Genomic DNA, 20,409 nt, shown 5'->3' on the forward strand with positions numbered 1-20,409 from the left:
AGCCATTTTATGAAGGTTTTCAGGCATGTAATGTTGAAGAAATTAGCCTGCAGTGCCTAGTTTATGAGGATTGAAAAGAGATGCTGTCCAACCAATGACATGCTACTTATGACCAGGGTTGTAAAAATTCCGCCTAGGCACCGAGTAATCGGCGCCTAGGCGCTAGGCGCCCATAGGCCGTGGCAATTTCCCCCCTATGCTCCCGCCTAGGAGACCGGCCGCCTAGGCGCCCGACTAGCGCCTAATTCAACCGCCTAGTGCCTAACTCGTCCGATTACGCCGAGTTAACTCATCAATTTCTGTCGAGTTAGTCGAGTTAACCCGACCGACTCGACCTTGCTAATTTTTTTCATTTATGTGACATATATATATATATATATATATATATATATATATATATATATATATATATACACTCGTAGATTAGTTTGATACTTTCAATCTTTGGATGATTGAAGTATTTAGGTATTTCATTTGAGTTTTTTTTTTTTAATATTCTTTTGATGTTATGACTTATGAATTGTCATTATGTCATTTATTTGGATGTGTTATTTGATTGAATGTTGAAAACAACCTCATTAAAATTGTCAAATTGCAAGTCTGCTACTGTTTTTTTGGCGACCGCCTAGCGCCGCCTAGGCGCCGACTAAGCCGCTTAGGCGCTAGGCGCTGCCCGCGCGCCCGACTAGTGCCCAACGCCTACTGCAACCATGCTTATGACAAGGGGAGTTTGTTCCATTCTTTTAAACACATTCTTTATTGTTTACGTGCCTTAATTTTAAATTCTATTTAACATTTGGGACAATGTTAAGAATAAGTGTGGGGAGGGGATTTAACTCTTATTCATTATTTGATTTTCCCTTTTTAAAAAAATTACTAATAAATTTTTCAAAAAATATAATATTTTTACTAAAATTCATAACATAATTGAATAATTGGTCTTGCATATTATGATTATTAAGTTTTGTGTTTTGTTTGATATGGTGGTGGCTAAACTAAGCAATTAAGCATGAACCTGTGAGATTTTGAGCCTTTGACTAACACTTCAGTCAAATTATTTTGTTTTTGTGTGATATTTTCCATAGATTTGTATCTCTAGAACTTTCCTTGATTCTCTTTGAAGCTAATTTGATGAATGCATGATTTTTAATATGATTAAGGTCATCTTTGATTTTTAGCCTCACTAGCCAAATAGCCTATTCATACCATGATTGATTTATCCTTAGTTAGCCACTTTGAGCCTTTTTAACTATATTTTTTGCTATGGAACCACATTATAAGCCTTATACTTGACATTGATTTCCTTAACCTTGCCTAAAAGATTGGGGGAGCTTTGATTGGGTAAATGCATAAAGATTTGAGTGTGGGGAAAGATGTTGACAAAGTATATGAGTGAGAATAATGAATTGGTCATTAGACTTCTATGAGCCTTTTGGTTGGTACTTTCAAAAAGAAAAGATATTAGATAATGGAAAACGAGTTGATGTAATTGTTTCAATTTCCTAAACTAAAGAAGGTGAAATGTTTGATGGGAATTGTCCTTCTTCAAAAACAAAGAAAAAAAAGAGGAAAATACGAAAAGGAAAACAACAGGAAAAAAAAAAGAAAATGAAATGAAAAGGAAAAAAAAAAAGAAAATGAAATGAAAAGGAAAAAAAAAAACAAAAATAACAAAACAGAAACAGAAAAAATGTATGAAGAATGAAAAGAAAAAAAGAATTAATATTATTTTTGTTATTATTAGTATTTATTATGTTCATGTTGAATAAAGTATAAATAGTTTATTATCTTTGGGGGGTGTGATAGTTTATTTGGTTGGAGTTGAAGTATCAAAACAACAAGAGAGATTTAGTTCACTTGGTCTTTATCTTGAATTATTAGTTCATTCGATCATGCTCCTCTAAGTTTTTAAGGTTTTTTGAACTATTTCCTAAATAATTCCTACCTTTTACCCTAGCCCCATTACAACCATGAAAAAGTCCTTATGATTTAATCATGCATGTTATCTTATAGTAGAGAATGAGAAGATATGCAAGCCTATGATAAAGCATTTCTTTTGGAATTGATTTGAGTGAAATATACACACCTTTCAAACACTTGTGTGTTATGAGTGATATTCCTGTGAGGGCTCGGTTATTTAGTTCACTCCATTTTCAAATAAACTGCTAGCTAATTATTTGTAATGTGTTTGAGACCAATATTCGTGAAATGTTATAGGTTTCTATATATTTAACTTTTGTTGAATAATGTTTTTACTTGAGGACAAGCAAATGATTAGTGTGGGGAATTTTGATAAGCACTATTTACATGGACAAAAAAATCTAGAAAATGGAACCTTAAGAATAAAAAGCTTAATAACTAACTACTTGGCAAGTTGGGGACGAGTGGCCTTCTTGCGAGACAAATTGGCAGTGACGCCAACAGAAGTAGTGGCGCTCGTAGGAACTTCGGGGGCAAGCTTCAGATCCTCGATATCACCAGCGAGAGATGGGTCTGCGATGACGAGGCTTAGAAGTGGACATGATGCTTGCCATGTTCTTGTTAATATTAAGAGGGTCTGCGACGGCCTGAGTCTTGACATTCTTACCTAGAGCAGCAATGTTGGTTGCACTCCTTTGGTGCCGATAGTGGAAGTAGCGACGGGAGAGCAAGAAAATGAGCACTTATTAGGGCATTCCCAAAAGGGGTTCTTTGCCAAATTTTGAAATAGTAAATTTTTATTGGGTTAAATTTTAACAAATGAGAATACAAGATTTTGTGAAAATTTTCTTCCTGCAAAATAAAGACTTTGGCAAGCATGGTGGGTCCCCCAACAAAGTGGAGAGTTGCGCCTCACGCAACATGAGGCGCAACTCTCGCGCCCAGGCGGGCGCGTGCGGTGCACGCGCCAGCCTAGGCGCGTAAGTTAAATTTTTTTTTTCCAAAATTTTGTTTTTTTTTTTTCTTTTTTTCTTTTTTTATTTTCTTCCATTTTCTCTTTCCTAATCACACCTGCAAAACTTTTTCAAATTTTCAACTATTGAGGATGTCCTTAAGATTGGGTAAATGACTTTATCTAGGCGGGTAAATTTTTATTTATTTAAATACACCTGTCAGTCCTAATAAGAAAGATCCAGAAAATTACCTGCTAAAAAAAAGTAATTGTAACTTTTTCTAACTTCATAAATGAATTTAGAGTTTATTTGAATTAATTGGAATAAAAAATTGCTATCACAGGCTGGCAAAGAGGTGTTCTTGAAAAGTGTGGCTGAATATATGCCAACATTTTCAATGAGTGTTTTTTTGCTCCCTGAATCGGTCTGTGAATCTATTCAGAGGACCATGAACAGGTATTGGTGGGGGAAAAACCCAGACATAGGAATTCATTGGAAGGCATGGGATAAGTTATGTGTCCCTAAGAAATTTGGTGGGTTGGGTTTTAAGGATCTGTGGGCATTTAACCTGGCGATGTTGGAAAACATGCATGGCGATTTCTTACTGATCCGGGATCCCTGGCAGCAAGAGTGTATAAAGCACGGTATTATCCTAAAACCTCTTTAGTTGATGCAACAGTAGGAAATAATCCCAGTTTTTGTTGGCGGAGTATTATGGCTGCTCATAGTCTTGTTTGTGCTGGTGTCCGAAGAAGAATTGGAAATGGAGAAAAAACTTTAATCTGGGGACACCCGTGGTTGCAGGATAATCCTAGTCCGCTTGTTCAAACAGTAATGCCTGAGCCGTTACGGAATGCAGTAGTCGCAGGCTTAATAGATCAGCAGACAAAAACGTGGGATCCTCATATTTTGTCTGATCTTTTTGAACCAGAAGATGTGGATTGTATTATTAAAATACCTGTCAGTCCTGATTATGAGGATACATGGTATTGACATAATGACCTGAACGACTGCTACACTGTTAAAAATGCCTATATGCGCCTAATGGGGAGTTTAATCATACTACGGGGGATTTTGATAAATGGGTAACATTGTGGAAGATGAGAGTCCCACCCAAGTGGAAAACTTTTTTGTGGAGAGCGGTGTGTGATATACTCCCAACCACAACAAATTTGATTATAAAGAGAGTGGATGTGGACCCAACATGCATGTTATGTGGCCTCACCCATGAAAATGTTATGCATTCACTAGTTTTATGTAATTATTCTAGAGCCGTATGGAATATTTCGGGGCTGCCCATTATGAATATTATTTCTCCTTCTTTTCCAAACTGGCTTATGACTGCTATGTATATGCTCACAGGCGAACAAGTCAGGCGTCTTATGGGGTCCTCTATTATTTATGGATGGCCAGAAACGAGGCTGTATGGGATCACGCAGTGAGGAGGCCGGAGACTGTCTGGCGCCGTGCAGCCGCGGGGGAAGCAAGCTACACGGAGGTGAATGCTCGCTCGGCACAAGCGCCCTCCGACGTTGCGCAGGCAGCGGCGGGCATGCGGATGAAGTGCCACTTCGATGCTGGCTACAATCTGGCAACCGGGCAAGCCACTTACGGGGCGGTCTTGCTCGATCATGATGGTATGTTCAGAGCTGCAGCCAACAGGAAGCTCCCGGGGTGTTTTCCCCTCTTATGGCGAAAGCACTAGCATGCAAGGAAGTCTTGTCCTTGCTTAAGGACCGAAACGAGGTCGAGGTGGATATTCTTACGGATCGCCTCGTATTGAAGAATGTTGTTCGCTCAATAGCTACGTCAAATTTATCTTATGTTGGAATTATGGTAGATCAATGTAGAATAGCTATCAATAGTTTCAATTATTGTTTGCTCAGTTTTATTACTAGAACTTTAAATTTACATGCGCATACTCTCGCTAGATTAGCCTATGATCAGGACCACTTTATGTATTGGGATTTAATTCCTCCTGACTCTATCGTTCAGTTCTTGATTTAATATATTGGTTACGCCATTTTTCAAAAAGAAAAAAGTGACTTAATTAAAATAGTTGGATGGCTTATTTGTACTTTTATCCATTAGTTAATCACTAATTTGTTTAATATTTAAAATGGATTGGATTGTGAATCTCCTTCATCTACATTGATTACACATTTTACATTTAGGGTGTGTTTGGAAACCTGGAAAATGAGTTCTGGAAATCATTTTCCAAGTTTCCAGTGTTTGGATGTGCCTGGAAAATCAAGTCAACGGAAATCATTTTCCGTTGACTTTGGAAAATAGGCTTATTTTGGAGGAAAATGACTTCCCCTTTTTTTGGGGGAAGTCATTTTCCAACTTTTACACCAACACATCACACCACCACCAACATCATCAACACCATACCACCATCACCACCACTATTGCCGCCGCCACCACCACTATACCCCCGCCACCATCACACCACCACCACTACCACCACCAATACCGCAACCACTACCACCACCACCACCGCTGCCACCACCACCACTACCATACCACCGCCACCATCGCCGCCGCCACCACCACCACATACCACCGCCACCACACCACCACCTTCACACCACTGCCGCCGCCACCACCACCACCATACCACCGCAACCTCCGTCGCAGCCACCACTACAGCCATCACACCAACACCACTACCGCCGCCACCACTACCACCATCATACCACTGCAACCACCGTCGCCGCCACCACTACCACCATACCACCGCCGCCGCCATCACCACTATACCACGCAACCACCGCCACCATACCACCGCAACCACCGTCGCCGCCACCACCACCATACCACCGTCAACCACCGTCGCTGCCACCACCACCACCACCACCATACCACTGCAACCACCATCGCCGCTACCACCGCCACCACCACCATACTGCCACCACCACTATCGCCGCCACCACTACCACCATACCACCGACACCGCCATCACCACCATACCACCGCCACCACCACCACACCACCGCCATCACACCACCACCACCACCATATCACCGCAACCACCGCTGCCGCCACCACCACCATACCACCACAACCACTGTCGCCGCCACTACCACCACCACCACCGCAACCACGCGACCACTGCCACCACCGTCATACTACTACCACCATACTACCGCAACCACCGTCGCCGCCACCACTACCACCATACCACCGCCGCCGCCATCACCACCATACCACCGCCACCATACCACCGCAACCACCGTCGCCGCCACCACCACCATACCACCGTCAACCACCGTCGTCGCCACCACCACCACCACCATACCACTGCAACCACCATCGCCGCTACCACCGCCACCACCACCATACCGCCACCACCACCATCGTCGTCACCACTACCACCATACCACCGCCACCGCCATCACCACCATACCACCGCCACCACCACCACACCACCACCATCACATCGCCACCGCCGCCGCCGCCACCACTACCACCATACCACCGCAACCACCACCGCCGCCACCACCACCATACCACCGCAACCACCGTCGCCGCCACTACCACCACCACCACCGCAACCACACGATCACTGCCACCACCGTCATACTACCACCACCGTCATACTACCACCACCATACTACCGCAACAGCTGCCACCACCATACCACCGCAACCACCGCCACCACCATCACACTGTCACCGCCGCCACCACCACGACCATACCACCGCAACCACCACCGTCGCCACCACCACCATACCACCGCCACCACACCACCACCGTCATACCACCACCAATTATTATTATTATTATTATTATTATTATTATTATTATTATTATTATTGTTAATATTATATAACGAATACACCACTACCACTACACCACCACCACCACCATAATATTTTTGATATATTATTAGTTTTTTTTTTTTTTTGAAAAACTTAGCTATTATTTATTATATTTAAAATTAATATTATATTATTATATATTATTATACATGTTGTAATATTCTAAATAAAATAATTAAAATGTTTAATTATACAATTCTACTCATTTTTCCAGAAAATGAACCTGATGGATTTAATTCCCCGGGGGTATCTCGAATTATTAAACCCGGATAAGTATACGTACGAAATAAATAATTGGACGCAAAGATATAATAAGGTCGCAGGGACCGTAGGTCGCGGGGACCGTATATTTGTATTAATTGTCGCTAATAAGCTATTACAAGGCTCGATTAGGACAATAAGGCTAGAAGATAGCAATTTAGGAATCTGTTGTGTTGTGTAATAATCAGGTCCTTTGCTAGGACAAGAGGGAGTCCTTTTATATTAGCTCAAACTCCCCAACCGCACCCCTAGAATCGGGGTTAGTTGGATCGGCCCGCCTTGACCGCGTCCCCCCGGGACCGGGTCCAAGGCGGGCCGACTCGGCATGGCCGAGCTGCCAAGCTCGGCATGGCCGAGCTGCCGAGCTCAGCCTAGCCGAGTCCCCCATGGACCGGCCCGGCAGTGGCCGAGTCCCTGGTGGTGGGCTCGGGTGTACCGAGTCCATGGTGGACACGGGCCGCATAGTACACGGGCCGCTGGACCCCATCATCGTCCCTGACCAGCACAGAGCTGACTGCGGCCTGGGAGATGCCAAGGTACAGGTATAAGACCCCCCCCCCCCCCCCCTTAACGGGTTTGGCTAGTGGGGGGAGCAACATCAGATATGTCTTGAGTTCCTCGAAAGCCTTTTGGCACTCCGGAGACCACTCGAACCCTTTAGCTTTCTTGAAGACTCCAAAAAATGGTAGAGATCTCTCGGCCGATCTCGAGAGGAAACGGCCGAGGGCCGCTAGTCGCCCATTGAGGCGCTGGACTTCCCGGAGACATCTTGGGGGCTCCATGTCTAGGATAGCTTTCACCTTGTCCGGGTTGGGCTCAATGCCCTTCTTGGACACCATGTACCCCAAGAACTTCCCCTCGTGGACCCCGAAGGTGCATTTCTTGGGGTTCAGTCGCAAATTGAAACACTGCATAATTGAAAATACCTCAGCTAGGTCGTCCGTGTGCAAGCTAGCCTCGGTGCTCTTCACTATCATGTCGTCCACGTAAGCTTGTAGGTTGCGACCGAGGACTTGTTTGAACACCTTGGCCACCATCCGGGTGTAGGTGGCACCCGTGTTCTTCAACCCGAAGGCCATGACCTTGTAACAGTAGACCCCTTCTGGAGTAGTGAAAGCTGTGGTACCCCCTGAACGCGTCAAGGAAACTCATGAGGGCACACCCCGCTGTCTCGTCTACCAGCTGGTCGATGTTGGGAAGCGGGAAGGGGTCCATGGGGCAGGCCTTGTTGAGGTCGGTGTAGTCCACGCACATCCTCCAGGTGGGCGGCTTTGGGGCGAGGACCACATTAGCCAACCAGGTGGGGTATATGAGCTCTCTGATGTGACCTATCTCCAGGAGGGTGTCGACCTCTTTTTTCACGAATTCTCTCCTGTCTGTGGAGAGGTACCTCTTCCGCTGTTGGATTGGCTTGACCGAGGGGTCTACAGCCAGCTTGTGTGTGATCACCTCACGGCTGAGGCCTAGCATGTCTTCGAGGCCCCACGCGAAGATCTCCTTGTAACTCCGGATCGTGTCGATGATGCGAGCTCGGAGCTCCTCCGGGAGGCCGACCCCAACCTTTACGACCCGGTCGGGTCGGTTGAGATCTAGGACGACTTCCTCCGACTCGACTATGGGTTCGGCCCGAGGCCGACTCGTCTCGTCTCGTAGTGCCTTCTCGGCTATGGTGTGGACCCGGAGGTCCTTCTTGCCCATCTGGCGGCACGCTCGTAGGTAACAGCTACGACTCACTCTCTGGTCTCCTCGGGCAGTCCCGACTCCATTCGGGGTTGGGAACTTGAGACACAGGTGCTCCATGGAAATTACACACCTGAGGTCCTCCAGAGCGGGGCGACCAAGTATCATGTTGTGGGCGCAGCTGATCTTTACCACCACGAACTCGACCTTCCACTTCTTGAGGTGAGGTGGGGTGCCTATCTCCACTTCCAGGCTAATCGATCCCTCTGTCTCGATCGAGTCCCCCGTGAACCTAGAAAGGGGTGTCCTAACCTGCTCCAGCTGGTCCTTTGGTAGGCCGAGTTGGATGAACGTGTCGTAGTACATGACATTTACCGAGCTGCCCGTGTCTACAAGAACTCGGTGCACCACCACGTTGTTGACGTCCAACTTGATCACCAAGGCATCTCGGTGTAGCAGGGGACCATCTGGCAGGTCGTCCTCGGTGAAGGTGATGGGTTCCCTTCGAAGCTTCTTCTCTCGTGGGGCTTGTGTCACCTCCCCAACGTACAGACTCTTCGCCCACTTCTTCCGTTCGGCTGGGGTGTCGCCACCCTCGGGTCGTCCAAAAATGACATAGATGGACCGCTTCTTTGGGGGCTGGGAGTCTTCCGTCGTCTTGTCGTCTTCTTCGGAGCTTTGGTCGTGCTCTCTCTTGCGAGGTGCCGAGTTGGGTGGAGCGGGAGCACTACTCCCTTTCTTCCATACGTTGTCCCGGCCCTGGCCTGTGGGTTGGTTGGGCCGCTTGATGAAGTGGCCCAGGTAGCCCATCTGGATGAGCTCCTCAATTTGCTTCTTCAGGAGGATGCACTCATCCGTGTCGTGACCCTTTTGGCGGTGGAACCGGCAGTACTTCTTGGGGTCACCCTTCGCCGAGATTTTCATGCACTCCGCCTTCGGAAACTCGACGATCCCCTGGTCCTCTGCGTGGGCTAGGATGACACTCACGGGGTGCGTCAGCGGGGTGAGGAACCGTGTGGGGTTCAGCCTAGGCCCCTCGGCATATTCTCGACGATGCTGCCGAGATGCCCTACCGCGCTCCTCCTGGGGGGCCTTGTCCTTCCGGCCTCTCCCGTTTCCTCTTCTCGGCTGCCTCAGCGTCGGCATATCTCGCCGCCCTGTCCATCAGGTCGGCATAGTTCTTCGGGGGGTACCGGATGAGATCCTGGTGGAAAGCACCCGACCTCACATTGTTCCTGAAAATTGGTATAGCCGACTTACCATCGAAGTTGGTGACTCCCATGACCTCTTTCTTCCACTTGCTGAGATACTCAGCCAGTGATTCCGAGCTTCTCTGTTTCAGGTCGCACAGGTCGGCGATCTGCTTCTTCCTCGGGATGCTGGTGGCGAAGTGGGACAGGAACTGCTTGGTAAGGTCCGCGAAGGTGGAGATGGATCCCCCTGGCAAGGACCCGAACCAATCATGTGCTTGTCCGTCTAGCGTGGCAAAGAATCCCCTGCATAGGATGGCGTCGGTAGCCTCGGTAATTAACATGGCGGCCCTATACCTGGTGAGGTGAGCTTGTGGGTCCGTGGTCCCCGAGTATGCCTTGATGGTGGGGAAACGGAAATCCTTGGGCAAGGGTTCCTCCATGATAGAACTCGCGAACGGGGTGGACAACAGGTCATGGGGCTCCGGGGAGCTGTCCCTCTCGTCAAACTTCTTCTAGAGCTCGTCCATCCTCCGTCGCAGCTGTTCGACCTCGTCCCGATTGGAGCTCGGGACTCGGCCATTTGTCTCGCCTGTCCGCTCGACCCGGGAGGGCTGCCCGTGTCGCGCTGGAGCTCGGGCCCCCTGATCTGGGGACCTACGTGAGTCCGCCCCCCGTTGTGGCCGGGCTCGGGCTCCGCGGCTTGACGACCTCCGGGTGCCCGGCGCTTGACGTGGCGGCCTGCGGGAACACGACTCTGTTGGTGGTGGGTCGTTGGCGGCCGACCTCGGACCCAGCCTGTCCCGAGCCGAGATGCGGTCGCCCAACCGTTCCAGGGCGGGCCTGGTTTGAGTTGGAGCTCTCCCATTATCGTCGTGCCGACGGTCACGGCGGGAACTCTCTCCTCTTTGTCCGTCCGTCGGGTGGGGGGAGTTGACTTCCCCTTGGGTGACCCGTGCCGAAGGCGGCACGGCGCTCGGCCCACTGCCCCCCCTGGAGAGAGGAGGAGGGGGAGGTGGGATGATGTCCGGTGGCAGGCCCACTTGGGGAATGCCCAGGTCGGTCTGGTCCCCCGCGCGCAAGCCCGCCGCAACACGTGCCAGTGCCGTGGAGGCGTTTTCGAAGACTGCCACCCCCTCCCGGATGAGTGCGCGAGTAGGGGCGGGGATGGCAGGCGGTGGTGGCGGCGTTGGGCCTCCGCTCCGGCGGCTGGTGAGATGGGCCCTCAAGTCTCCTCCCGACCTGTTAGAGGCGGCCGGTTGGGTGCTGGGGGCCCTGCTGGGGCCGTTCCCGTTTGCGACAAGCTGGGTGCCACGGGAACCGCGGTGTGGCGAGATTTGGATCTCGACCTCGTCATGATAAGTGATCGTGGTAGACCGCTAGACGTAGAATATGCTTGAGCTGGTACAGCAGCTCTCAACAAGAGCACCAATGATGGATTTAATTCCCCGTGGGTATCCCGAATTATTAAACCCGGATAAGTATACGTACGAAATAAATAATTGGACGCAAAGATATAATAAGGTCGCAGGGACCGTAGGTCGCGGGACCGTATGTCGCTAATAAGCTATTACAAGGCTCGATTAGGACAATAAGGCTAGAAGATAGCAATTTAGGAATCTGTTGTGTTGTGTAATAATCAGGTCCTTTGCTAGGACAAGAGGGAGTCCTTTTATATCAGCTCAAACTCCCCAACCGCAGCCCTAGAATCGGGGTTAGTTGGATCGGCCCGCCTTGACCGCGTCCCCCCGAGACCGGGTCCAAGGCGGGCCGACTCGGCATGGCCGAGCTGCCGAGCTCGGCCTAGCCGAGTCCCCCATAGACCGGCCCGGCAGTGGCCGAGTCCATGGTGGTGGGCTCGGGTGTACCGAGCCCTCCCGTGGCCAGACTCGGCCCAAGGCCGAGATGCCTTGGGCCGACTCGGCCACGGCCCACTTGACTGGGCCAAGGGACTTCTCGGGTCCGTCTCTCCGGGTCGGTTCGCTCCGGGTCCAATATATCCATCAGAACCAAACACAGAAAAACAGCTTTCCATAATGCAACCAAACACTGGAAAGGAAAATGTTTTATGGAAAATGACTCATTTTCCAGAAAACATTTTTCAGAAGTCATTTTCCTGCTTTCCAAACGGACCCTTATTATGGAAGGCCCAACATCAGCTTGGGATTACAGCCCAGACAATCAGACACCAATCGTTATATCCTACACCACGGCGCACATAGCACTGTGCGCCGCGCGCCTCCCAAAACGACGTCGTTTGGGGTCGTGTTCGGAAGCGCCGTAGGAAGTTGCTGGGATTATGTGTATTTGTTCACAACGTTATGTGTATTTGTTCACAACGTTATGTGTATTGGTTCATACAGTTATGTGTATTTTTTATACAATTATGTACATTCTTTTTATACAATTATGTACATCCGAATCAGAAAATTTGTGTGTATTATGTTAAGAGTTGATGTGTATTATGTTAAAAGTTTATGTTTATTATGTATTATGTTAGATTATGTGTATTATCTTTTAAAAAGAGTATGTATATTTTGTTATATAATTATGTACATTCATGTATACAATTATGTGTATTCAAGTATTACATTATGTACATTCTTGAACAACGGGTTTTTTTTTTTTTAAAGAAAAAACTACTGCCATTCACTGGGGTGGAAAATTTAAAAAAAAAAAAAAAAATTAAAACGGACGTCGTTTTGTATCTGGACGCATATTGCAACGCGCACCCTGGTGTAGGATATAAATTGCCATCAGACACGCCCTGCCCTCGCGGCCTTGCCTAAAGACTAAAGTTGCCTCCCCGTTATCGCTTTACAAGCAAAAAGAAGAAAGCTTTGAAAATCCAGTTCCAGGCAAGTTATGCTTTCATTATCATATATATGTTCATATTCGCACAAAATATAATGTTGTTTCTTCCGTTTTTTCTGCAGAAATTTCTTCTATTTTTAAGCGTCAAGGGAGAGACATGAGTTGGTGTTCCCTTTCTACTACTACTTCAAGCTCTATGATTCTTCACACTTCCAATGCGCCATTGAAGCAATTAAAGAGCTGGGGCAAAATTTCTTATATCGTACGTTCATTCCTGTGTCCTGCTTCTCAGCATTTCTAATTTCTGAATTCTGCTGGTATCTTGAATGTAGGGCTTGAAGAAGCGCGACAGAAGAAGTCATAATCGCTACCCTGCAGGGAAAGTTTGTGCCTATTACGGCCTCAAAGCGCCTCCGTTTGAACTTGTGAGGCCAGGCTTCCGTGATTTTTAGCTTTTCAATCTTGTTTGTTCAGATTTAGAGGATTCACTTCTTTAGCTTACCTGCTACATTTCTTTATTTATTTCTGTTAATTTTTTATTATGCAATTTGCACTTGCAGGATGCATTAGAGCCATACATGAGCCGAAGGACACTAGAGATACACTGGGGTGGGCACCATCGTAGTTATGTGGATGCCCTTAACAAACAGCTTGAGAAGAATGATTTACTGTATGGATTCACCATGGAAGAACTTATTAGAGTGACCTATAACAATGGTAATCCATTACCTGAATTCAACAATGCTGCTCAGGTATGTGGGGTCTGTCATTCTCACCTCTCGTCACTTCATTACATTTACATTTACATGGTTGACAAGTTTTAGAGTCTAGTGTATCCATACAGATTACAAATGCCATGTTGCACTTGTTTTTAGTTTTCAATCAACATGTCAGGGCGTTTGGTTGGAAGGAGGGAATTAAAGGGGAAAGGAATTGTAATTCCGTGGGAAGAGGGTAAGTTGGGAATTCAAATTACATTGTTTGGTATGCAGGAATAGAATTGCTGAAATTGAGTCGGAAGAAGTGAATAAAGACTAAAATGTCCTTGTATAATAATAATAATAATAATAATAATAATAACAAGAGCAAAATAGTAATGAAATTACAATACTCCTGTAGGTGACAGATGCTATATTGAAATTTTATGAACATTGCATTCAGAATTTGCTTACTTCAATTATGGTAGGGCTATCTACAGAATGCCTATTGAGATATCTTTCTGAGTTGTGTCACCAAATCGAGCCAAGTGAAAAAAGTGAACTTTACTTCCCTCTCAGCTGCTGATGCTTCAGTCTCTTATGAAGCTTATTTAGCTATTGCACTACTTATGGAAGCCTTATGCTTTTATAGGTATGGAATCATGATTTCTTTTGGGAATCCATGCAACCTGGAGGAGGGGATATGCCTACATTGAGTCTACTAAAGCAGATTGAAAAGGATTTTGGCTCATTCACAAATTTCAGAGAGAAGTTCGTAGAAGTAGCCCTCACATCATTTGGCTCTGGTTGGGTTTGGCTTGTTTGTAAGTTCTCTACAAGTGGGCTTTTGACATTTTCTTAAGCTGTTATTACAAGTCTACTTTACTAGTAATAGCCTCCATTCTGAACCAAACCAGTAATGTGCCATGGATGGGCTGATTATCCATTGCAATTAGAGTGCCTCATGGCTAAACATTTATACCTTGTCCTAATATTCATTCAGTTAAAAGTAATTAAAATAAATGAGGAGATGAAGGTCAACCATTTCTTCAATTATATTTTCAACGTATCAAGTACATTTCCTGAGAGCATCATTAGGAGCATAAATGACTGGTATCATTTTTACCAATCTGAAAGTCACTGAAAATTTCTGTCAAACTTTTTGTTTGGTGTATGTATAGGTTTATATAGGTGCCTTATCAAAATTTGGAAATCAAAGATATAATGAATTTGAAGAATCGAAATCATTTCAGCTCTTTGATAGATTTCTTGAGGTAAAATGGCATATGAATATACAAAGTGTCTGCATTGGGAAAATGCCTTGTATTCTTGTGGTCATCACATCAATGGAGAAAGGATACATGCTTCTATAGTCTCAATTGTAGTCATTACAGCCTATTTGGTTCGTGGAAAATAATTGAGAATGAAATGTTGATTCTATTGTTTGGTTGGGTTTGGAATTGTAAGGAATAATGAGTATAAAGTACATGTCCCTACACAATAATAATGATAATTTAAGTAATAGTAATAGTAATTTATAAATTAAAATATTAAAACATTATAAAATAAAAAAATTTAAATTAAAATATTATAATTATATATTTAATATCATAAATATTATTGCAATATTTAAATAAGCATTATTTGATAACTTGCATCTCCAAACTATGCTCAATACAATCAGGTCATATGAGGGTAGTTTTGTCTTGCTAAGTGAACATTTGTTCCCAAATGCTATTGAAAATAAAATACCGAGTTAAGAAAATATTTTCCTCATATTTGAGGAATTAAGTTCCTTTGGAAAAAATTCCTTTGAACCAAACAAAGCATAACAGAGTTTTCCTCAAATTTTAGAAATTCTAGTTCCTTGGAAAATGTTTTCCAGCAAACCGAACACCCCCTTAGTGTCTCAATGGACAAATTGCTCATAGCTTCATATGTCTTCTAACTTGTATATTTGTTTGATGTGTGCTTCATGTCTTCTGATTGATTTGTTATTTTTCAGTGAAGAGTGAGGAGAAACGTCTTGCTGTTGTTAGAACATCAAATGCTGTCAACCCTCTTTTGTGGAATGACATTGTGAGGACTTTTTGCGGATCTCATCTGTATTACAAGCATTAAAAATATTTGATAAACTTCTCTTGATGTTAATTTGACTTCTCTTAATTTTCCAGCCTCTCATCTGTTTGGATATGTGGGAAGTATGTTCATCGTCACCTACTTTTACCCCTTTTTCACTGTTCCTCCCTTTTAATTAAACATTTAAACACACACACACACACACACAGCACTATTTGCTTGCATACACAGACATGATACATGCTGATGATAACCTATCTTTTTCTGATTTGCATCACGCTTATTATATTGATTACCAGGTAACAACTCACAAGTATTATATATCTCTGACTCTTAATTCTATTGTTTATCTTCAGTCATTTTCTAAATTCCTCCTCTTTTTTACAGAATGATAAAGCCAAGTATGTTAACATGTTCATGAATCACCTTGTTTCTTGGCAATCTGCATTGGTACGCATGGCTCGCGCACAGGCATTTGTGAACTTAGGAGAACCCAAAATTCCTGTTGCATGACACTCCTCCAACTTTATCGGTAAGGATATAATTTATATTGCATCTGTCAAAGTAAAGCAGGGGCATTCTTCAATCTTCATTAGAGCTGTTATATCTACAAGATGCTTTATTGAGGGTCGAGTTGGATTTGTTTCTAGTATGGATCACCTAAATATCTTTGCTAAATTTTCCTGTTGAGGATCAAATTAATGAAATAGTGCTATTTTTATTTTTATTTTTATTTTTTTTTGTCTTTTTTGCTTTTTACTTTATTCTACCATTGATGCTTTGTATGCCTGTGCTCAAAGTAATTTAAACCTTTAAGGGGTGTTTGGTTGCAAGGAAGGAATTAAGGAGGAAAATAATTATAATTCCATTGGAGAAGAATAATGAGAGAATAAAGTAAGAATTCAAATTTCATTGTTTACATGGATCAACATTTCTGTCTGATCTTTGCAGTCTTGTTTCCGGTCCATTGACCAACATTTTCATCTGTTGTAGCCCAAAAAGTCAATACCCCACTCCTGGGGATTCGATCCTGTGACCTTTCCTCAATGAGAGCCACAGAGAAGTGTCAACTAAACACTAAGGTGCTTAGTGCAATTGTGTAATTTATGTGTGTAGAAAGTAGAGTTGTGTAATTTTTTTTTTAAATGTACGTAATAACTAGGCATATTGCTACTTCTGTTGTGATGAAATGAAACTAAAAACAAAGTGGAAACAACCCATCCTAATTAGTTGCTTTCCTGCCTTGATGATAACAAAGGGAAGTAAAATATCATTAAGCAGAAACAGAAGCAGGTGAATGGATTAAATTCAGCAGAGAAGGACCTAAGCGAAATAGCAGAAGAGAATGGGCGCCAAAATGGCGTTTTTGGATCAAAGAATAAAACCAGCTTTGTCTGCTTGCATAGGACTGAAGGGATCCATACGGATGCTGTGGATTTGATATTTGAAGTTGTAGGCAGTGTTTGGATTATCATGCTGAGTTTTAATGAAAGTTATTCCTTTTCTCCCTCCTATTTCTCTGAAATCTACATTTTTTATACTTTGCAATTCTCCCCCATTCTTCTTCTGCAAATCACTCTCCCCATTCCCTCCAGTTAATCTCAACAAACTTTCGGTCTATTACATTTTAGCAAAAGTACCGCCCAAAACAACGGTGTTTTGGAGCTATATATATATATATATATATATATATATATATATATATATATATATATATATATATAGACGCATTGCGCGAATAGATTAATGACCAATGTTTATATTTAAATAAATATTTGAAAGTATATCAATGCAAAATTAAATAGAAAAAGTTCATACATATGTAATTGAATGTTGAATTTGTAAGGGTCAAATAGGCCATCGAACTGCACACGATAAAACAATTAGGCCACTGAACTTAAAAAATCAACAATTGGGTCCCTAAACTAATCAATTTCAAACAATTCTTCCAATTTGAAAGTTTCTAACAGGTCAACAGGTCATCCTTCCAAATTAATTATTTTTTAAAATTTAAATTTTAAAAATTAATTATTTAAATTAAAAAAAAAAAAAACTGGTTCCAGCCGGAGACGACACCGTCTCCGGCTGGATTCCAGTTTTCTTTTTAATTTAATTTAAAAATAATTAATTTTTAAAATTTATTTTTTAAAAAAATAATTAATTTGGGAGATGAAGAATTGTTTGAAATTGATTAGTTTAGGGACCTAATTGTTGGTTTTTTAGGTTCAATGGCCTAATTGTTTTATCGTGTGCAGTTCGATGGCCTATTTGACCCTTATCCCTTGTTTATTTAAGGGAAAATGACACTTTTTCCCCCTGTGTTATATACTTATAGCACTTTTTCCCCCTAAATTATTTAAATGACCGTTTTTCCCCCTGATATATTAAATGGACATATTTACCCTTAAAATAAATATTTCATTTATTTTTCTTCTCCAACAAATTATAACCACGATTTGAAAAAATAAAATACATTAATTGTTGAATTTTTCGAATACTTTAATTATAAAAAAATTAAAATTTTTAAATAAAGTTTGAACCAACAATTCAAATTGGATCCGAAATCGTGAACCGACGATTCAAAATAAAAATCAAATTGCGATTATATATATTTATATGTGAGAGTCAATATAAATGCGAAAAAAAACATACACTATTTGCAAATATTATAATTCTAATTTTAAGCTATTGCTAGTAGTTGTTCTGATTTGAACATCTGGTTCACGGTTCAGGATCCATTTTTTTTCACTTCATGATTTTAATAAACGGAACTCCAAATATTGGGTTATGTTATGAATTATAACCGAAATTTTTTTATATGATTGTTATAGTGTTCGGTTCAGTTCGAACCGAACCGTGGTCATCCCTACGTATAAGCAATAATTTGTTGAAGAAGATAAATAAATAAAATATTTATTTTAAGTGTAGAAATGTCCATTTAATATTATTAGGGGGTGAAATTGCCACTTTTATAATAATTGAGGGGGCAAATGTGGATGCATGAATAACTCAGGGGGAAAAAGTGCTATAAGCATATAACATAGGGGGAAAAAGTGTCATTTTCCCTTTATTTAAATATGTAACTCAAAGTATATGAATACAAGACAATATAGGAAATTCATTATAATTGTCACAAAAATAAATGTTTGCAACTTTGTAAAATCAATAGTCTAAATAGTTGGTCTAAAAATGATAGTTTAAATAAATAGAGTTAATACCTCCGATGGTCCTCTGAGTATTAGCCATTTATCAGCGGTGGTCATCCGACTTTTAAACGACCACGAGACGTCCTCTAAGTTTTAAAAAGTTACTGTCAATGGTCCTCCGTTAGATTTTCTGTCAAATATGCGTTAAATGTGGAGGCAAAATTGTCATTTCTCATTTTAGAGTTTTTTTTTTTTAAAAAAAAAAAAAAAAACAACAAAGAAAAAAAAAACTAAGATTTCTTGCCCTCACAGACGAGAGTGACGCTGCTCCATTTGTAGCTGGCGCCGCCGAAATGACGGTGGAGGAAGCCAAAGACGGCGAGTCGCACCGGTGTTGTTGTTCGGCGTCAAGTCCGTCAACTGCTTGTCGGAGTACGGCGCCGAGACGCTGAGCCGGCCCGGGTTATACGCGGACTCATTCATCGGATGGTGGTGGTGGTTAACCGCCACCTGCGGCTGCGCCGTCTTCCTCCGGTGGATCTCACACTACTTCTGCAACTTCTTAAAGGGGGAAATAATTTCATCTCATTCAAGGTTGGCCACGAAGTCATAGCAGAACACAAGCAGATTCGACAAGAGTTGCAAAAAGAAAGAAACAGTAATCAATTAAAACAAAACATGTTAGGTAATATACAGATCCACAAAAAGAGGTATACAACTGAGAAATGTCTCAAGCATAAACAAGAAACTATTATCCTTGTAACAATAATACTAATGCACCTCCTAATCGAACAACCTGAATTCCATGTCATCGTCACTCTCTTCCTTAGGTTCTTCCTTCTTTTCCTCGGCAGCTGCGGGTGGGGCAGCACCACCTGTAGCCGGAGCAGCAACGGCAACAACGCCACCTCCACCACCGGCGCCGACGTTCATGATGAGATCCTCAATATTCCTCTTCTCATAGAGCTTGGCGAAGAGGCTAGGCCAGTACGACTCCACGGTGACATTAGTCGACTTCACAAGTGCAGCAATCTTCTCTGCAGTACCGGGGATTCCATCGTCGTGGTACAAGCGAGTTCTCCGATCGACATTCTCGATCTTCAATCTACAGGTATACCAATGCTACTAGGGATTTCTTGCAGCTAGCTTAGCGTGATACGGTACGTCGGTACTAGAGACTTGGAAGAGCTTATTTTGACTAACCAGTGTTTTCATTTGATAAAAGACAAATTTGCCCTTTAACTTAACGCCTATTTAACAGAAAATCTAACGGAGGACCACTCGTGGTAATTTTTTAAAACTTGGAGGACGTCTCGTGGTTGTTTAAAAGTCGGATGACCACAACTGGTAAATGGCTAATACTCGGAGGACTATTGGAGGTATTAACTCAAATAAATACTACTTTTGATTTGAGAATTAATTCAATCAGATATCCCTTGTATTTGGGGGCAATTTCAAATTTAGTCCTAGACTATTGTTTTTGCCATTTAACATCCCAGACTAGTATCTTTTTGGACACTTTTAGTCCTTTTTATGATTTTTCCTATTTTTAGTAAGGGCATTTTTGTCTTTTCATATTTTATTAAAAATAGAAAAATTCATGAGAATGAGTAAAAGTGTCCGAAAAATAATAGTCTGGGATGTTAAATGGCAAAAATAATAGTCTGGGACTAAATTTGGAATCGTCACAAAAAACAAGGGACCTCTAGTGGAATTAACTCTATTTTTAATTATCTTTTGAGTGACATTGCATTATCTTCATCTTCATTATTTGTCATATTCCCTTTTGTTGTTAACGGTGGCTATTTTGAAATTTCTTCATTTTCTAGGTTTACCAAATTGAT

General features: G+C 43.0%; 1 protein-coding gene and 1 pseudogene across 8 annotated transcripts; one reads left to right on the forward strand and one right to left on the reverse strand.

Annotated features, from left to right (window-relative positions):
• The first annotated feature begins 12,596 nt into the window (after window positions 1-12,596).
• On the forward strand, window positions 12,597-16,933 carry LOC109173464 (superoxide dismutase [Fe] 3, chloroplastic-like). 8 transcript variants are annotated; one of them, XR_002052917.1, is made up of 11 exons: window positions 12,597-12,686; window positions 12,765-12,904; window positions 12,975-13,067; window positions 13,203-13,394; window positions 13,993-14,164; window positions 15,346-15,419; window positions 15,515-15,541; window positions 15,695-15,718; window positions 15,807-15,951; window positions 16,237-16,313; window positions 16,413-16,635. XR_002052917.1 is itself a non-coding variant. In XM_019322695.1 (10 exons), the coding sequence occupies exons 2-9, from the start codon at window positions 12,800-12,802 to the stop codon at window positions 15,930-15,932; spliced, it is 813 nt and encodes a 270-aa protein (XP_019178240.1). In that variant the 5' UTR covers window positions 12,597-12,686; window positions 12,765-12,799; the 3' UTR covers window positions 15,933-15,951; window positions 16,678-16,933. The 8 variants fall into 8 exon arrangements, 6 of the variants coding, with proteins under 6 accessions (XP_019178240.1, XP_019178242.1, XP_019178241.1 ...); XR_002052918.1 differs by having other exon boundaries at window positions 16,258-16,313; XM_019322695.1 differs by lacking the exons at window positions 16,237-16,313; window positions 16,413-16,635 and adding an exon at window positions 16,678-16,933.
• A 2,271-nt stretch (window positions 16,934-19,204) lies between these two features.
• Window positions 19,205-19,671, reverse strand: LOC109173594 (annotated as a pseudogene).
• Between the last annotated feature and the right edge of the window lie 738 nt (window positions 19,672-20,409).

This window comes from Ipomoea nil, unplaced genomic scaffold (genome assembly GCF_001879475.1).
Source record: "Ipomoea nil cultivar Tokyo-kokei standard unplaced genomic scaffold, Asagao_1.1 scaffold0482, whole genome shotgun sequence".
In the NCBI taxonomy this organism is placed as follows: domain Eukaryota; kingdom Viridiplantae; phylum Streptophyta; class Magnoliopsida; order Solanales; family Convolvulaceae; genus Ipomoea; species Ipomoea nil.

Bases quoted from the DNA above. Each gene is read 5' to 3' on its own strand.
- LOC109173464 (XM_019322695.1), top strand. From the start codon at position 12,800: ATGAGTTGGTGTTCCCTTTCTACTACTACTTCAAGCTCTATGATTCTT. The intron at 13,068-13,202 runs GTGAGGCCAGGC...TTGCACTTGCAG, and splicing joins AAGCGCCTCCGTTTGAACTT to GATGCATTAGAGCCATACAT. The intron at 15,719-15,806 runs GTAACAACTCAC...TCTTTTTTACAG, and splicing joins CTTATTATATTGATTACCAG to AATGATAAAGCCAAGTATGT.